Raw genomic sequence first — 14,068 nt, 5'->3', positions numbered from 1 at the left:
CACGTCGTGGCTCGTCGGTAACGCTGGAACGCGTCGCATCCTTTTCCGACATGGGCATTTCTTTCTTAATGACATTTTGCTGAAACTTGGCAGCCGACACGTCACCCAAGGCGACTCTCTATCCCTTCTGCATGCTTCCTTTTGGTTCCTTACATTCAAGCCGTATAAGTTTGCCGTCGTTTAGCACTTGTAAGACGCTTAAGACCTTAGGGCACCCTCAACCTCCTGCTTCAGGCCTATTGGAGTTTACATGCGGTATGCGTAGGATACGTGTGGCGCACGTGCTCAGCATTATAGAATTGGAGAACGAAATGACACCGCCACGAAAAACGCATAAGGGAGAGAGAGGGAGAGAGGGAGAGAGGGTTTAGAATAGGATGTTACGTATTTTAACGATTTCTTTCGTACTTCGAGCTTAACTAAGCCGCTTTCTTCGTATGCAGCAAGGAGTACAAAACGAATGCAGAGATGCTTTTAGCCACGGATCTTTCAAGGCTCCCACTCATTCTAGAAAGAGCAGTAGCACAACTTATCATGTACATGATGCTCACCTCATCTTCAAAGGTTCTCAACTCCAATGGTCCTCTCGCCCTTTGTACTTATCCTTCCCATATCATATGGCGTGGACCCTAATGCGTCCGGTATTTTGTGGTTGTGTTCACGCTCATCTCTATGTATCTTTGCATAGTTCACTGGGATAGCTAAACAACTCATCATATAGCGGCTGTAGAAACAGAAGCGGTACTAAACATACCGTATGTCCGCTCCAGTAGAGTAATGATTCTGGAAGCACGAAAACGATGGAGAGGCGTTGGTTAGTCAGAGTCGGACGTAAACGACAACGCTGCTGAGACGTACGAAATCGGAAGTATCATCAGCTGATCCACTCGTAGCACGAGGGTTTTAGAGCGTAACAAGGACAAATAAAACATACGTTATAAAGATTCCTAATACAGGCGCGTTTACATTTCCTTAAATCATTGTCGCTGCTTTCGCATCGAATTTTATGTTTCTTTGAAATAGTAAACAGAAAAGTATTACCAAACGCGTCGAGGCCGAATGCGTGATCGTTGTATTATAACATACTTTTTATTCCAAATTTCCTTCGATTCTATTTCTTGACAACTTAGTATAAAAGAGTAGTAAAAGGCAATCAGTCTCGACAACGATAACGATGCTACAATAACAAAAGCGAGCATAATCATTACCTTTTGAATGAAACAAACTACCCTATAGAAGCCAGTTTACTATCACTGCCCTTTACTATAGCTTTGCTGTACCACACGACCCAAAGACGACGTATAATCAGTTTTTTTCCTTCACCAATTAAGCCCACCATATCTCAAGGTAAACCCCAGACCTCGAAATAAAGGGTGAACATGTTAATCCCAATGTGCCTGTAGCTCATCCCGTCTTATGTTATTGACCGAACGTGCTCTGTTACCTCGTGGACGTTTATAAAACGTTCACAGAATCGTGAGCTCCAAGTTCCTTTAGTTCGTTTCAATCCTTGTGCTGTCGTCCACAATAAAATTAACGAGGAGCATAAGCAAACGAGGTGTTCAGAGGCTCATAGGCAACTCTGCGGACTCTGATTTCGTTGAGACGCATGCGTGCAAGAAGGTCATAGCATTTTTTCTAGCTAGTTGGTTAGCTGGCCGGATAGTTCGGTCATGCTGATCTCAAATTTTCTCTCGCCGTTTCGCTATGATATGTGCCATTTCTTTTGATTTAATTTATCCTGCAGACGCTGCTCGATGTTGGTTGTCCCTTTTCTTTCTTCAAATAACGAATGAGACGCCTGCTTGCATATCTCCAAGCGTGTTACGGCGCATGGCACGACAGTGCGTCGCGTTCGTATGTAACCGAATTACTGCAAACGAGTGGAGCCGTTGGTTGGGCTATTTTTTCATGTCAAGTTTGGTAAGAATCAGTTTCTTTTCTGAATTATCCGAAGGGCTTCCCTCAAAGCAGGCCTTTTCTCTCCGCGTTGTACGTGCTGCCTCGCCTCTTTGGTTCATGAATGGTAACGACAATTCTGTTTGTCGCTTTGACGAGTCCAGAGATGTCTTCCTCCTCTTTTTCTTTTTTCACAGCGTAAGTGGCAGCAGCTTCAACGCCGTTACTGCAGTAAAGGGGGCATCCGTCACTTGCGAGTCTTATCACAAAGCAGACGCTGCGCGTTGTTGGCGCTACTGCTTATTCTGTAAAAGCAAGGAGCGTTCACTCGGATGTCGGGTAGTTGAGGCTAAGCAGGGTGCGGGGAGGGTCGGCTCCTTAATTCAGCTCCGTCGCTGCCGCTGCCGTAGTCGCGAGAACTTTTGCCCCTGTTTCGCCGTCCTGCTCCGCAGTCTTTTTTCCTTTCTCTTTATTCCATCCCTTACTTCAGGGTTCTGTATGGCGCCCCCACACAGCCTGATCGCAATTCAAACAGGGATTACCTCAAGCCGGACCGGCAGTCGGGGGGCGGCGACCTCGACAGCTGCTGCGGCAGCCTCAGTGAGACAAGAGCAGAAGACGGGCGCCAAGCAGAAGCCTATGGAAGTTTCGATGGCGATGAGTGTGACTACCGCACGAGTGCGCGGCGTCCTCGAAGTGACAGCATGATCGGCGATCCAGCAAAGACGATAAAAAGGAAACCAGTGAGAAAGAAAGACGAGAGACGAAGGCATCGCGAAAGAAGGCCACATGACACGCGACAGAGCTCAACGAAGCTTTGCTGACAGACATGCATAAATACATAGTGAAGTTCCCCCGCTATGGACAGCGTCAGTTACCAATAGACCGTTGACGTAGCTAATGCACATAAATTAATACGAACTATAGTAAACAGCGAAATTATAATAGGCTATGACGTGATAGTAGTAGCGGTAAAAGCTCAAGGGATGGCAAGTATTTTGTAACGCCAGGCATTTCCTGTTTTCATTGGCACGTGATCTTGGCTGTTTGAATGGCTTTTGATTTATATAATGAGGTATGAAAAGAGTAAATACAATGACATAAGGAAACATATAATGACGACGCTTCAGTTTGGGATGGTCTTTGAACGTGACTGCAAACAATTTTTGTTCTACTTTACAATCCGAAGTCAACAAAATGTTAGACCCACTTAAAACGTCTACCAGCTTAGAACGTTTGTCACAAATATAGATAACTTTTATGTGAACACCCGTTATTTACTTGAGGTTTAGACGTCTTATAGGGTAATATTTAAGCGCAGCGATCCAACTTTATTCAGTTAAAATAGATTTTCAGCTAATGCGTTTTTTCAACCTTCATAGAATGATACAATGCAACATACCAATTACAAAGAATGTTACAGCGTAATTATGAAAATTAATCAAACAAATATAAATATCCATCTCTTGATTCAACCTCTTCATCGTCAGTTTCGGCAGAATTTTCTAACCCTGTAAAGCTTTTTTGTTGAAGAAGTTAGAAAATCACCGTCCGTCTGTGCAATAATCTTAGCTTATGGCCACTGATGGCTGACTGGTTTTGCCTCGAAAGATGGACTAAAATGTCCACTGGACCAAAATGCTTCGGGACCAACAAAATTGTTTGCTGTATATCTATTGAGGTTGGAAGTCCCGAACCAACAATTTCATTGCCGAACCGCCAAACGCACATATATTGAAACTATTTTAACGTACATTTGAAGGCTTCCTAGTTTAAAAATAGCCTCTGGAAGCTTCGTCGCCTTTTCACGAAATACTTTATCTGAATGTGTGTCCGATCTATGTGCAGTGCTGTTACTTCTATACGTTGTGTTCGTCTTTTTTGGACATTTACATAACCTATTAATGATTTGCTAATGCCGTAATATGATTTTTTGTTTCAACGAATCTTTCTTAGTATTACGTCCCAGTTCACAGCACTCAAAAACTGCAGCTGACAAACTGGAAGCTTACTTCCAATTACCCATACGTGGGTACGGATTTAGCAGAATAATGTACATAATTCTCGATGTATCCATATGGCTCCTGTTGATCTCCTCATCACGGGAACAACTCTTAATAACTGACGATTATCTCATGCGCAAGCAAACCGGCCAAAATATCGATTTCTCTTGCTAGCGGCGTAAGACTGCAACGTTTGATTCCTCTTGCTTTTTCCTTATGCAGGGTTTTCGTTCACAAAACATTAAAATTCACACTCGTACTCAGCAGGCACAGGACTGTTCCTGGTTAAGGCTGTTTTCAATTCTAGTCGCAGTATATGCATCAAAATAGGCCTCGTCCAGGCATCGGCTAGCCTTTGCGGCTTTGTTTGATCGAGCCCGCACTGCTGCCTACTCCTCATCTATTAAGCCAAAGAATCGCCGGTGGTACAGGCCTGTTTCAACTGCCCCGTCTCCTTCTAGCCTTTTCTAAGGAGACTCTCTTCAAGAAGACGGGAAATTTTTGACTTGCTTACAGTAGATTCTCTCCGTTCTCGCCAACCCACCAATTTTTTTCTGCCCGTTTGCTGGGACCGCTATAATCCTGAACCATGCCTGTGAGCGTGTCCGTCTGAGTGAGTAGTATATTTTTAAAAACAATATGAAAGTGAGCGGAGGAGAAAAAGTGGAGAAATTAGGAGGAAAACCCGCAATAGAAGGAGCTGCTATTTGTTCCTCTATTATGTTGGGTGTCGTAGACTGCGCGAAGCAGTACATCGCTGTCGGCTTGTCCGTCTCCGCCGTTTTGACCTCAATCGGCCTGTGTGGCCTGCCACTTTGCTACGCGCGCGTCAAAAGCTAGCTAGCAAAACTCATAACCTTGAGGCATTTTAGCCGGATATTGCTGACTCGGGCCAGTAGCAAAATGCATTATAGACAGAGGATTCCTCATACATGGACAACTGCTCATAGAAGAAGCAAGTCGCTGTCAGAGGTTGTGGTGGCGACTTCCGCCGGCAGAAGTGTGCTCTACTACCAGGTTTTACTTATTCCCTTACGTCTGTTGCGTTATTGTGTTCAAAGTTTAGATTTGCTGCTGCCGTGATAGCTCAAGGACCCAACAAAAACTTATTGGCCCTGTTGTGCTTGCGATGGCCGTAACAGAAAACAGAAGGTGAAAAGGACCCGGCAAGCGTGGGGCTAAAAATATATTGGCATTTTGTTTAGAGATTGAAGGCCAATAGATTTCACGAAAAGACAAAGGTTAAAAATAAAAAGAGATCTTTTAAAAAACGTCGTGTTTATTCCCAGCCTGTCGGCAAGCTCTGAAGCATCAGAGCCGTCAAACAGACTTAACCAACAAAGAGAATTTTTGTATGTCGGTCTCGTGTGGTGTTCACAGCAGAGTTGGTAAGCAAGTTGTCAGCGAATAGAAGAAAACGGACGATTCCACCTTGTTTGCCCACTGTCTGTCTATCATCAATTGATTCCTTTCCTGGGCTGCAATTTTTTTGATTTCCATTGTTGCCGTTATTTTGCTACTTCAATGTGGACACGGTATACCACAAAGAGATGATTTTGAAAATATATAGGATGAGAAGCAAATAGGGCGAGAATTATACTGCCGTTCTCGCGTTTTTCATTCTATAGTCAAATTGTCATAGAGGAGCAAACGCTCTAGCTTCATCAACAACGCGACAAATCGACGATTAGGCAATCATTACCGATCATATAAGAAAAGCCGTGCAGAAAATAGATAGATGGCATTTACGGTAGACGGCTTAGTTTAATTAATGCACTAGAGTATTTTTTATTTCGGGTGGGCTCTGACGCTTCCGTTTTTTCGGTTTTCCCAACAAGCTCAAAATGGCTTTGCTTCTTGGCCATTTTTCAACGCCACTAACAAAGGCAAAAACAAAGTGAACACGTTTCCTTCGATAACACTATCTTTTCCGTCGTATCTCGCGGCGCAACAGAATCTTTAAAGATCTCTTTTTTTACCAATCTTGCTAGCCCGGTCGGCCTTATCCGCGTTCTTCGATCTGGTCTTTTGGTAGACAAACGTTTTTCCATTGATGTTGTTGTTGCCACAACGATAGCACCTGCTTTCTATCGAAGCGGTAGAATAGTCTTTGTTATTCGTTGAATCGTTGCATCCCTGGCCAGCCCAAGACGAGTCTTCGGCCTCGCATTCACTTTGAAGCGAGGTTTTGCTTCTAAAGCAATGCAAGCAACATAGCTTGGACTAGGTCAGATGCCCTAGGAACCAACGCGCTAGCTTTGTAGATGCACTGGCTTTCGCAGGGATAAAAAGGCTATCGAAAATCGATTATACCGTGCGCAGTGCTTTAATAATGCCAGATACAGCCCTACTGAAAGGAATGGGGCTAAGCGGAACTGGCAGCGGGATAGCGACCGTGGCTGAACGGCATGCCATCTTAGTTGTTACCATCACCTTAACAGACGCGCTTTTCGACGGTTATGGTTCCGTTTTTGGCACGCTAAGACTTTTGCAGCGACTTCCCGTGCGGTGGCTTATTCGTTTTCTGCTTTTTTATAGGGTTAGCGCATCGCGCGTCAATCCTATACCGATGTTCATGACATGTACATATTATATATAAAGAACATTTTCCTATACTGGATCGAAACACTGCAGTATAGTCTCAGCCTCTAGCACCATACTGCACGATGTATCCTAGTGTACAGTTTTGTGTTTCTTGGCTTGCATTATAATTCGATATACTGCATGTGTACGTTCAATAATCGTATTATTGATTTTGACACGGTCTCGAAATCAAGGACGGGTGCTTTGCAGGTATCACATTTGGCAATCTCGTGCGTATCATCCCTACCTTCTTTTACATGATACGAGACGACCTGATATGAAGGTCTACAACTTTTTCGACGCATTCTGACGTTCATAAGCCTGTCGTCGCTGCCAATGATATTAAATAAAAAATACCCACAGTGCCGAGTGGATTGTGGGACAGGTCAAAAATCACGATGAAATAGCAACATTCTTCCCGTCTAAGATATAGAGCGCCTTTTCGCCTCTCGAGTCCTTTTCCTATTCCCATCTCCAACGAAAATTAAGCTGTACCTACTTTACCACCATGGAATCAGCCTATGACACGAGTGAGTCGCTAGGGTCGCTGCACACCAACATCCGCTCGGCGTACTATGACATCCTGTGTTCATTTCCCCATCAGTGTCCTACGCGTAGTTCGGGGGCTAGAGCTGCATACTATTTATTCAATGAACACCATTGTATCCTCACAAATAGGCGTTGGAGCGGTGTTCCTCATATAGTGCTCATCGACCCCGCTTCCATTACTTACTTCAGAATTATATTCTACTATTTGGCCAAAAGTGAGGGATGAAGGAAACCGTGAGGGTGTTGGTTCTGTGTCCTCAGTTCGTCGACGCGAGCCTACCCAGTCTTCGGTGTTAACTACAATCAGCTTCTTAGGAATCCTTGCCTGGTCGTGGGTGGCACTGTCGCCAATGAAATGTCGGTGTAACTGAAGACGTGGCCCCCGATGATGACAGGACAAGGAGCGATGCAGCTTTCACCGTGCTCCTTCGAGTGAGAAAAACTTGCTGGGGTTATAGTCAACATCATTTGGGTAACTTTGCAACGTCGTCAGGTGGACACCGCGGCTCGACAAGATGAACATCGATCGGTAGTATGCAATGACTCATTATGCAATATATGCAATGACAAAATCGTCCGGAAAAGGTGGATCGCTAGAGGGGACCATCGAGGGGAAATATAGAATAACTTGCTTTTGCTGCTAGCACAATATCGTGCGACTATTGAGAAAACCGACGGCCACTGGTAAGTACTTTTGCATTAACCCTCCTGGGCAGAAAGCAATAGCACGTTCGTTGTACTTCGTTGAAGTGCACTAACGCGGTGGCATACAGCGGTTGAACTGCCTGGGCCTCTAGTGCGTCTGAGTCTCGTAGGCATCTTCTCCTACAAACGGACATGGTATTATTATCTACGGCTATATGTGGCCTATATTTTTCCGAATGAGATCAGGGATACCAAGTCCGCTCTTGAATGTCAGACACGCTGTCTATAATTGTAGCGAGCTTGGTAATCCCTGGCGAGGAACTGTAACTATAGAGCTACTGTTGGTGAAATATTTATGATGGCCATTTGAAGGGGTAGTGTTGATTGGCAACAGTTTGTGCCGGAGAAGCGCAACAAGAGAAAACGAGGGGCTGTATCAAGGGAGAAAGAGGACTCGACGAACCAACCATAAAGCCTGCAAGACATCGGAGCTGATAGAACGCAATAACTCCTTCTATAGAAGCATAATGAAAATAAAATACTTCAAACTAATTCTATTGAACACCCGTAAGTAACGAAACGTTTCAGTGAAAAACGCTTAATTCGCAGTAGTTTTAGTTCGTAGATGTATGTATATATAAATCTGGCCTTTACAGTATTCTATATATGTTAGATATAACATTAGACATGTGTAGCTATCACTAGTGAATCCACGTAGAACATCCTTGTGCATCTGGAAAAAAAATCATTCATCTATGTAAACGGGAGATATCGATTAAGCAACGGTATAAACACGTTATCAATTACACTATACATCAAAATTACGAGACATGACCACCTACGTACCATTACTTAATATTTTGCTCTCTTCCAAACAGATGTTTCCAGGTGCAATCCTAGCAGGTGACCCTATGTCGAGTTATGGGCGGCCTGCAGCTCTACGAGGACCGAAAAATCCCCAGGCGAATTCGTTTCAGGTAAACTGACGCCATTTCCCAATTCGTTGTCGAATGTAATTCCAATCAGCCATGATATGTCTATCTCAGAAAAGGTCTGTATTTCATCTTTAATTTCGCAAAGCTTAAAGAGACTCAATATTTTTTCTTCTCTCTCCACTATTCCTTATCCTTTCTAAAACAACATAACTGAAGACTCGCCATTATTGGAAGAGAAGGCCAAAGGCAAGCTGGCGCTGACCAGAGGCCTGCAGTGACCCAGACCACAGGTCATTCCACAATCTATCATGCTTTTCTATAATACGTTATGCAGCATACCTTGTCGAATTGCGCACTTCTAAATCCACTCCATCTTAGCACCTACCTTGCCCACGTATGTCTTGCCCTCGAGTCGTGACCCAGCCATCTGACAAGGCTTAGTGCTAGAGAATAATAATACAGCTACCCGAGCATTACCTCCTTTTGTCCTCGTAATGGCAATAGATTTATGTTTTCGTCGATCAGTGTGGCCTGATATGTTTGCCATCAGCCTCGCTTTGGTTTCTTCAACTTCGAAGTTCCGATTGCGTTTACGTTTGCCAACTAACCTTGGTCTCTATTGCTCTTGTTTGTCCGCAGTCGTCTAAACGAGCGACAACGTGATGATGAAGGGTAAAATGAGTTTTACTCGTTGAAATGAGTGCGTCGTACATCATGTATTAGCTATGCTCTGTACGAGACTATACCGATATCGATATAAATGACATATATACAGTATACGATGAACGCTTCGTTAAGGATATGCGAGACAATAACTCGATTGCTAGGGTTTTATATCTCTAACTACCCTGTATCTGAAAATGGGAGGTTGCAAAAAGCAGAAACTATACTTTTGTGATACAATATTAGCTGCAGAAAACTTTTAGGATGGCCTTTTGACGAGAACAATTTACATGTGAGTAAAAAATGGCTATAACGCGTCTAGCACGAGGTTACACCACATGAACGTTTCTACTACATAAAGCCTACTTTCGTGAGCGATTGAACGGCTCTTAGATGAGTATATTCTTTAAAGTTGTTCATTGAAGGTTGGATAAAAACGTGAGATCGGGTTTATCGTACACATGGTAAAACTAGATTTCGAAGAAACCTTCTTGCAAAAAAATGCCAGGCTCAGTCTTTCTATCCAATATCACGATAGATCGGTCCTGCTTGTCATTACAGTTTCTCAACCTCATCCGCGTCCTAATCCATACCTTGATTTCAACGGGAACATTTGAACCGAGTCAGTCTATACCAAGGTGTCTAATGCAAAAGTTCCACCACGTTTAATTGCACCGCAACACAGATATTCACTTATATATATATATATATATATATATATGTGTGTGTAGAAAGAGCATACTTTCGGGAGGTACACCTCTCTATATATGGTAACTAATCGCTGCCAAACAAGACAACCACCAGCATTCACAATTCGCGAATGCGACTATTTTCGGTCCCATTCAGTAACCAGCCATATACTCTAGATCCGAGTCGTGAACACAGCCTGCGTGCTTCTGACATGGCTGACGAAGGAATATAGTACAATGGAACAGACATCCCGCACCACCAGAAGCTCTTCTTTCCCTAAACATGTAGGCTCTCTTGGACTTGGGATATAACGTAGAACAAGGGAAGTTAGCTACGCATGCACCCTCAGCCTTTCTCCGCGTCTCGGTTCCCTGCTGTACGACTTCCTTTTTGGGTCCTCTTTCCTAAGTCTCTTTGGTTTGGGTCTTATATGTCCTGAGAAGTCTCCCGAGGAGAGCTAAACCAAGTGGGGAAGACTAGCACACTGCTATCATTTCTTTTTCGTGGGTTCAACTTTGGGTCGAGTGAACGCAAGTCGGGTATAATGAAGGCTGCCTTGGATCTCCCACACGTCACTACGTCAGGTGTGTACATCGGTATGCTATTCCCTTTTTCTAGTGTCTTTTACTCAATAGTCACCGAATGGGTATGCACTAAATAGCAATGAAATAACTAACGTAGTAGAGGACGCAACTGGCTCGAGTTCGATGAGACTTTAGCTCTATCTATCGTGGTCTAGCAATAATAGCGACAATAACTAAATACAGTTGAAGAACGCATTGGTCAGCAACTCGCTAAGATCTGCGTCCATGCATTTTGTTTATGAATATTCTATTCTGTTTCTACGATATTAAGTATTGCGAACCTTAGACACATGGGCTCCTTCTCTTGAGCAGATGACACCGTATCAAATGAAAATCGTAGTACCATGATAGGATTGATTTCTGTTTGTCATGTTTATTTCTTCTGTTGCTGTACTTTTTATTTAGACAAAACCAATCCTTTCGTTGCTTTTGCTTCTTGTTTAAGGTTTTGCCGAGAGGTTGCGTATGCAAGGAATAAGCTTTTAATGTTTTTGTTCAAGTTTCTAATGCGCAACGGAAGTCGATGGCTACGCTACAGCTTCGACCATGCTAACCTAACGAGGCCCCGATTTTCTCTCCACAAGATCCCCAATGCAATGGACGGTGGTGCGATTATTTCCGTTGTGGGTTCGCGCTACGTGGCAAGTGGCCATGTGCGTTCTTTCATTCGTTCGTTGTACCAGAGTTTCGCCTTTTGGTCTTTGTTCCTGTTTTTTTTTCTATCTAAGCCTTGCCCGTCGGGCACATGCTAACGGTCGCCGTCACTGTCCGCTACTACTCACTACTCAAATTGTCGCGCAGCCACTCTAGCCAACCTCTTATCAACTGGCAGCTAACGTTTTTCTTCTTCTCAACGGTTCTTCCGCCTATCTTCGCCTTCATCTTCGCTTGGCCTGCCTCACGTTGGGACCGAGGCGGGACAGGCGGGAAATCGAGAGAACTTCGGCGTTTTCACCAAGATGCTTACAAACGAACGCTTTTTTTAGAACTAGCAGCGCCTGTCCAGTTACCACCACCAATAGCTGCTGTTTCCTTCGGCTAGTTCTTGCTCATTTTTGTTGCCCGAGTAACGGCAAAGGAACCTTAAGCTTTGTTCTCCCACGTTCTGCTTCGCCATTGCTCTTTCAGTTTCTATCCATTTTCGTCCCATAGCCACCTACGTACTTCTGCGCTAGTGTCAGTCTCTCAAAAAGCGACAACGAATTCTACGACTTCCTTGTCCTGGTCGGCGCCAGGAACTTCGTCGGCTTCGTCAGTAGCGCCATCGTTGTGGAAGGCGCGTCACTATCTTTTTGAAGCTCTTATTCTCAGCTACTACCAGGCACAAGGCAGCAAAAGAAGGTTGGCCATGGTTCAGCGATTCGCACTAACTTTCGTCATTGGGGAGCAGTCCAGCTTGCAGCATCACCGTTCGGCCAGAGACCAAGCGACAGTGCCTGCTGCTGTGCTAGAAGAACAACGAGCGCAAGCCTACGAAAGACTGCACTGGGAGACTCGACACCCTTACTGCCTCAAAAGCAATAGTAACACCAAGAAGTTTGAGAGAGGTGCAGTGCCAATGTCAGAGGCGGAAGCCGACAACTGCTGTGGCGACAAGGCTGCCCCAGTAGCAGCGCGAGCAGTACAGTAATTTATTTCGCAGCGCCGATAATACCTCTCGAATCGCTGCCTGTCTGGATGCCGGTCCTCCGCTTGCCTCGCCAAGCTGGCACTAATAGATATCAAACGGTGAGTGGAATGGAGGGTCTGCGACCCTCTGGTTTGTTGGCCGAAATGGATTTAAGAGTTGACGGAACGCAAGGTCAAAAATCCCAACGTTTTATTAATGAACACTTGCAGATAGAATACAGCCACCCGCAGGTCACAGGCCGTGTCGGAAAGATCCGCGCCTGGCGAGGTCTGATGAGACTTAGAGGGCTAGAAGAAAAACTAGGAGCAAACTTTAAACTGAGAGATAAATTAAAGTGCACAAACGCCTGAGAAATGCAGCAAATCAGTGACTCTATCAGGCTAGCCGTGGCTTATCATTTATATATCTAGCACCATGAGAAGACTTAGTGTATTGCAAAGAGACCAAAAATATAAGCGCACAATTCGTAGGGCTGTTGTATTTTTGACTTTGGCGATGACAATATATGGCGTCGAATCTATCATCTAGAGGCATTTTTTTCGTCGATTTTTTCTGCCTTATGGAGGCTTTGGAAATCTTGTCTCTATAAATGGTAACCTTCTCCCGATTAGAGCATTTTGACAGAACAGCTAGCTCGTTTGCTGTTCATCATCTATTGCGAAATCATTGCTTCCTAGAATTCATTAATTTAGATAGCCTAACAGTTAGAGTAAAAGTTATATTCCGTGAAGGTCATCTTTCTTTATAAAAGTCATTTTCCACTCTAGATCCACTTAATTCTATTATTATAGAAATGTTATCGATTGCTGAATGTTAAATTCGTCAAACCTATCTTCGCATATCTGATTACACGCATTCTGACCAAATCGAACTTTAAAACTTTTGTCGTTGTACTCAGTACTTCGCTGTTGATAAATGACGCTCTTTTTTATAAAAATCTCTCTCAACATAAGACGGTGGTCGCGCGCGCGTCGTGCTAAATAATTCCGGCTTCAACAGTGGCGGTGATTCAAGGGGCTTCACGCTGCTCTGCTTATTAGCATGACAATTAAAACCACGGCGTCAGCTGGCTGGGCTTTCTACCGTTATACACATCGCTGTCATTCTGGCTTTTCCTATTTCGAAGTTCCTTCTTCTTTTCCCTTTTCCGCATCCATCCCAAGTCAGCCAACTTTCCCAGCTCATCACACACATAGAATCGGCTGTTGTGCTCTGTGGGGGAACCTCCCTCTGTTTTATTTCGAAGGTTGAAATCGGAGGTGGAAGCCTATTAGGCTACATCTGTATGCACCCCAAGTCCCGATTCAATATGTCCCCTTGACAGTGATGAACCAGCTTATATATGAGTCATGAGTTGCGAGTAGGTTCGTTTTGTGTTCTGTTGACTCCAGTCGGCTGGTACACTAATACCATAGCACGCTCGCCAAGTAGTCGACGAGGTGGGCTCTAAAGACTCGTAGAGGGAGGGTAGCTACAACAGCATGACGCAGAGATGATGGATGCACGCCAAGAATGCCCAGCCGCCTGCTCGCAGCTAACTCGTCAGCCTCTCAGGCACCACCATTTTCTTGGGGGTGGTCGGACGAACGAACAAGCAAACTGCGTTCCATGGAAAGAAAACGAGAGGACCAGAGAGAGGGAAAGAGAGAGAAAGAGAACCGAGCTGCTAAGGGGGTTTAGGGGATTGGTCTTGGCGGTGTCGGTGGTGTGTCAGGCGAACCAGTGTTTACATTTTTACAAGAACTCTACGCTAGGCACATTGAGGTCTGGCACAGCCGAAAGGACGGATAGCGCAGGCAGGCCAGGGCATGACGAACAAGTCCTATGCGCTATTCCTTGTTTGCCTCTTCTGAAGTCCCCGGCTATCTCGACGGTTGCTTCAATTCG

General features: G+C 44.5%; 1 protein-coding gene across 6 annotated transcripts in view; it reads right to left on the bottom strand.

Annotated features, from left to right (window-relative positions):
- The window catches only part of fz2 (frizzled 2), a 95,152-nt gene that overhangs the window by 14,829 nt on the left and 66,255 nt on the right, over positions 1 to 14,068 (bottom strand). Inside the window, exon 3 of one of the 6 annotated variants that reach the window (XM_086972307.1) lies at positions 755 to 783. The exons of 4 other annotated variants lie outside the window; for them this stretch is intronic. Coding sequence is in view for 1 of the 2 variants with exons in the window: in XM_086972305.1 (XP_086828431.1) it covers positions 8,526 to 8,528 (3 nt within the window). In the remaining variant the exon portion in view is untranslated. Of the gene's footprint in view, positions 1 to 754; positions 784 to 8,525; positions 9,034 to 14,068 lie in introns of those variants that run through there. One more of the 6 variants, XM_086972305.1, reaches the window with a different exon arrangement.

The sequence above is a fragment of the Varroa jacobsoni genome, unplaced genomic scaffold (assembly GCF_002532875.2).
Source record: "Varroa jacobsoni isolate VJ856 unplaced genomic scaffold, vjacob_1.0 scaffold_1428, whole genome shotgun sequence".
In the NCBI taxonomy this organism is placed as follows: domain Eukaryota; kingdom Metazoa; phylum Arthropoda; class Arachnida; order Mesostigmata; family Varroidae; genus Varroa; species Varroa jacobsoni.
Note: the sequence above shows the minus strand (reverse complement) of the source record. Positions and strands in the feature narration are given on the sequence as shown.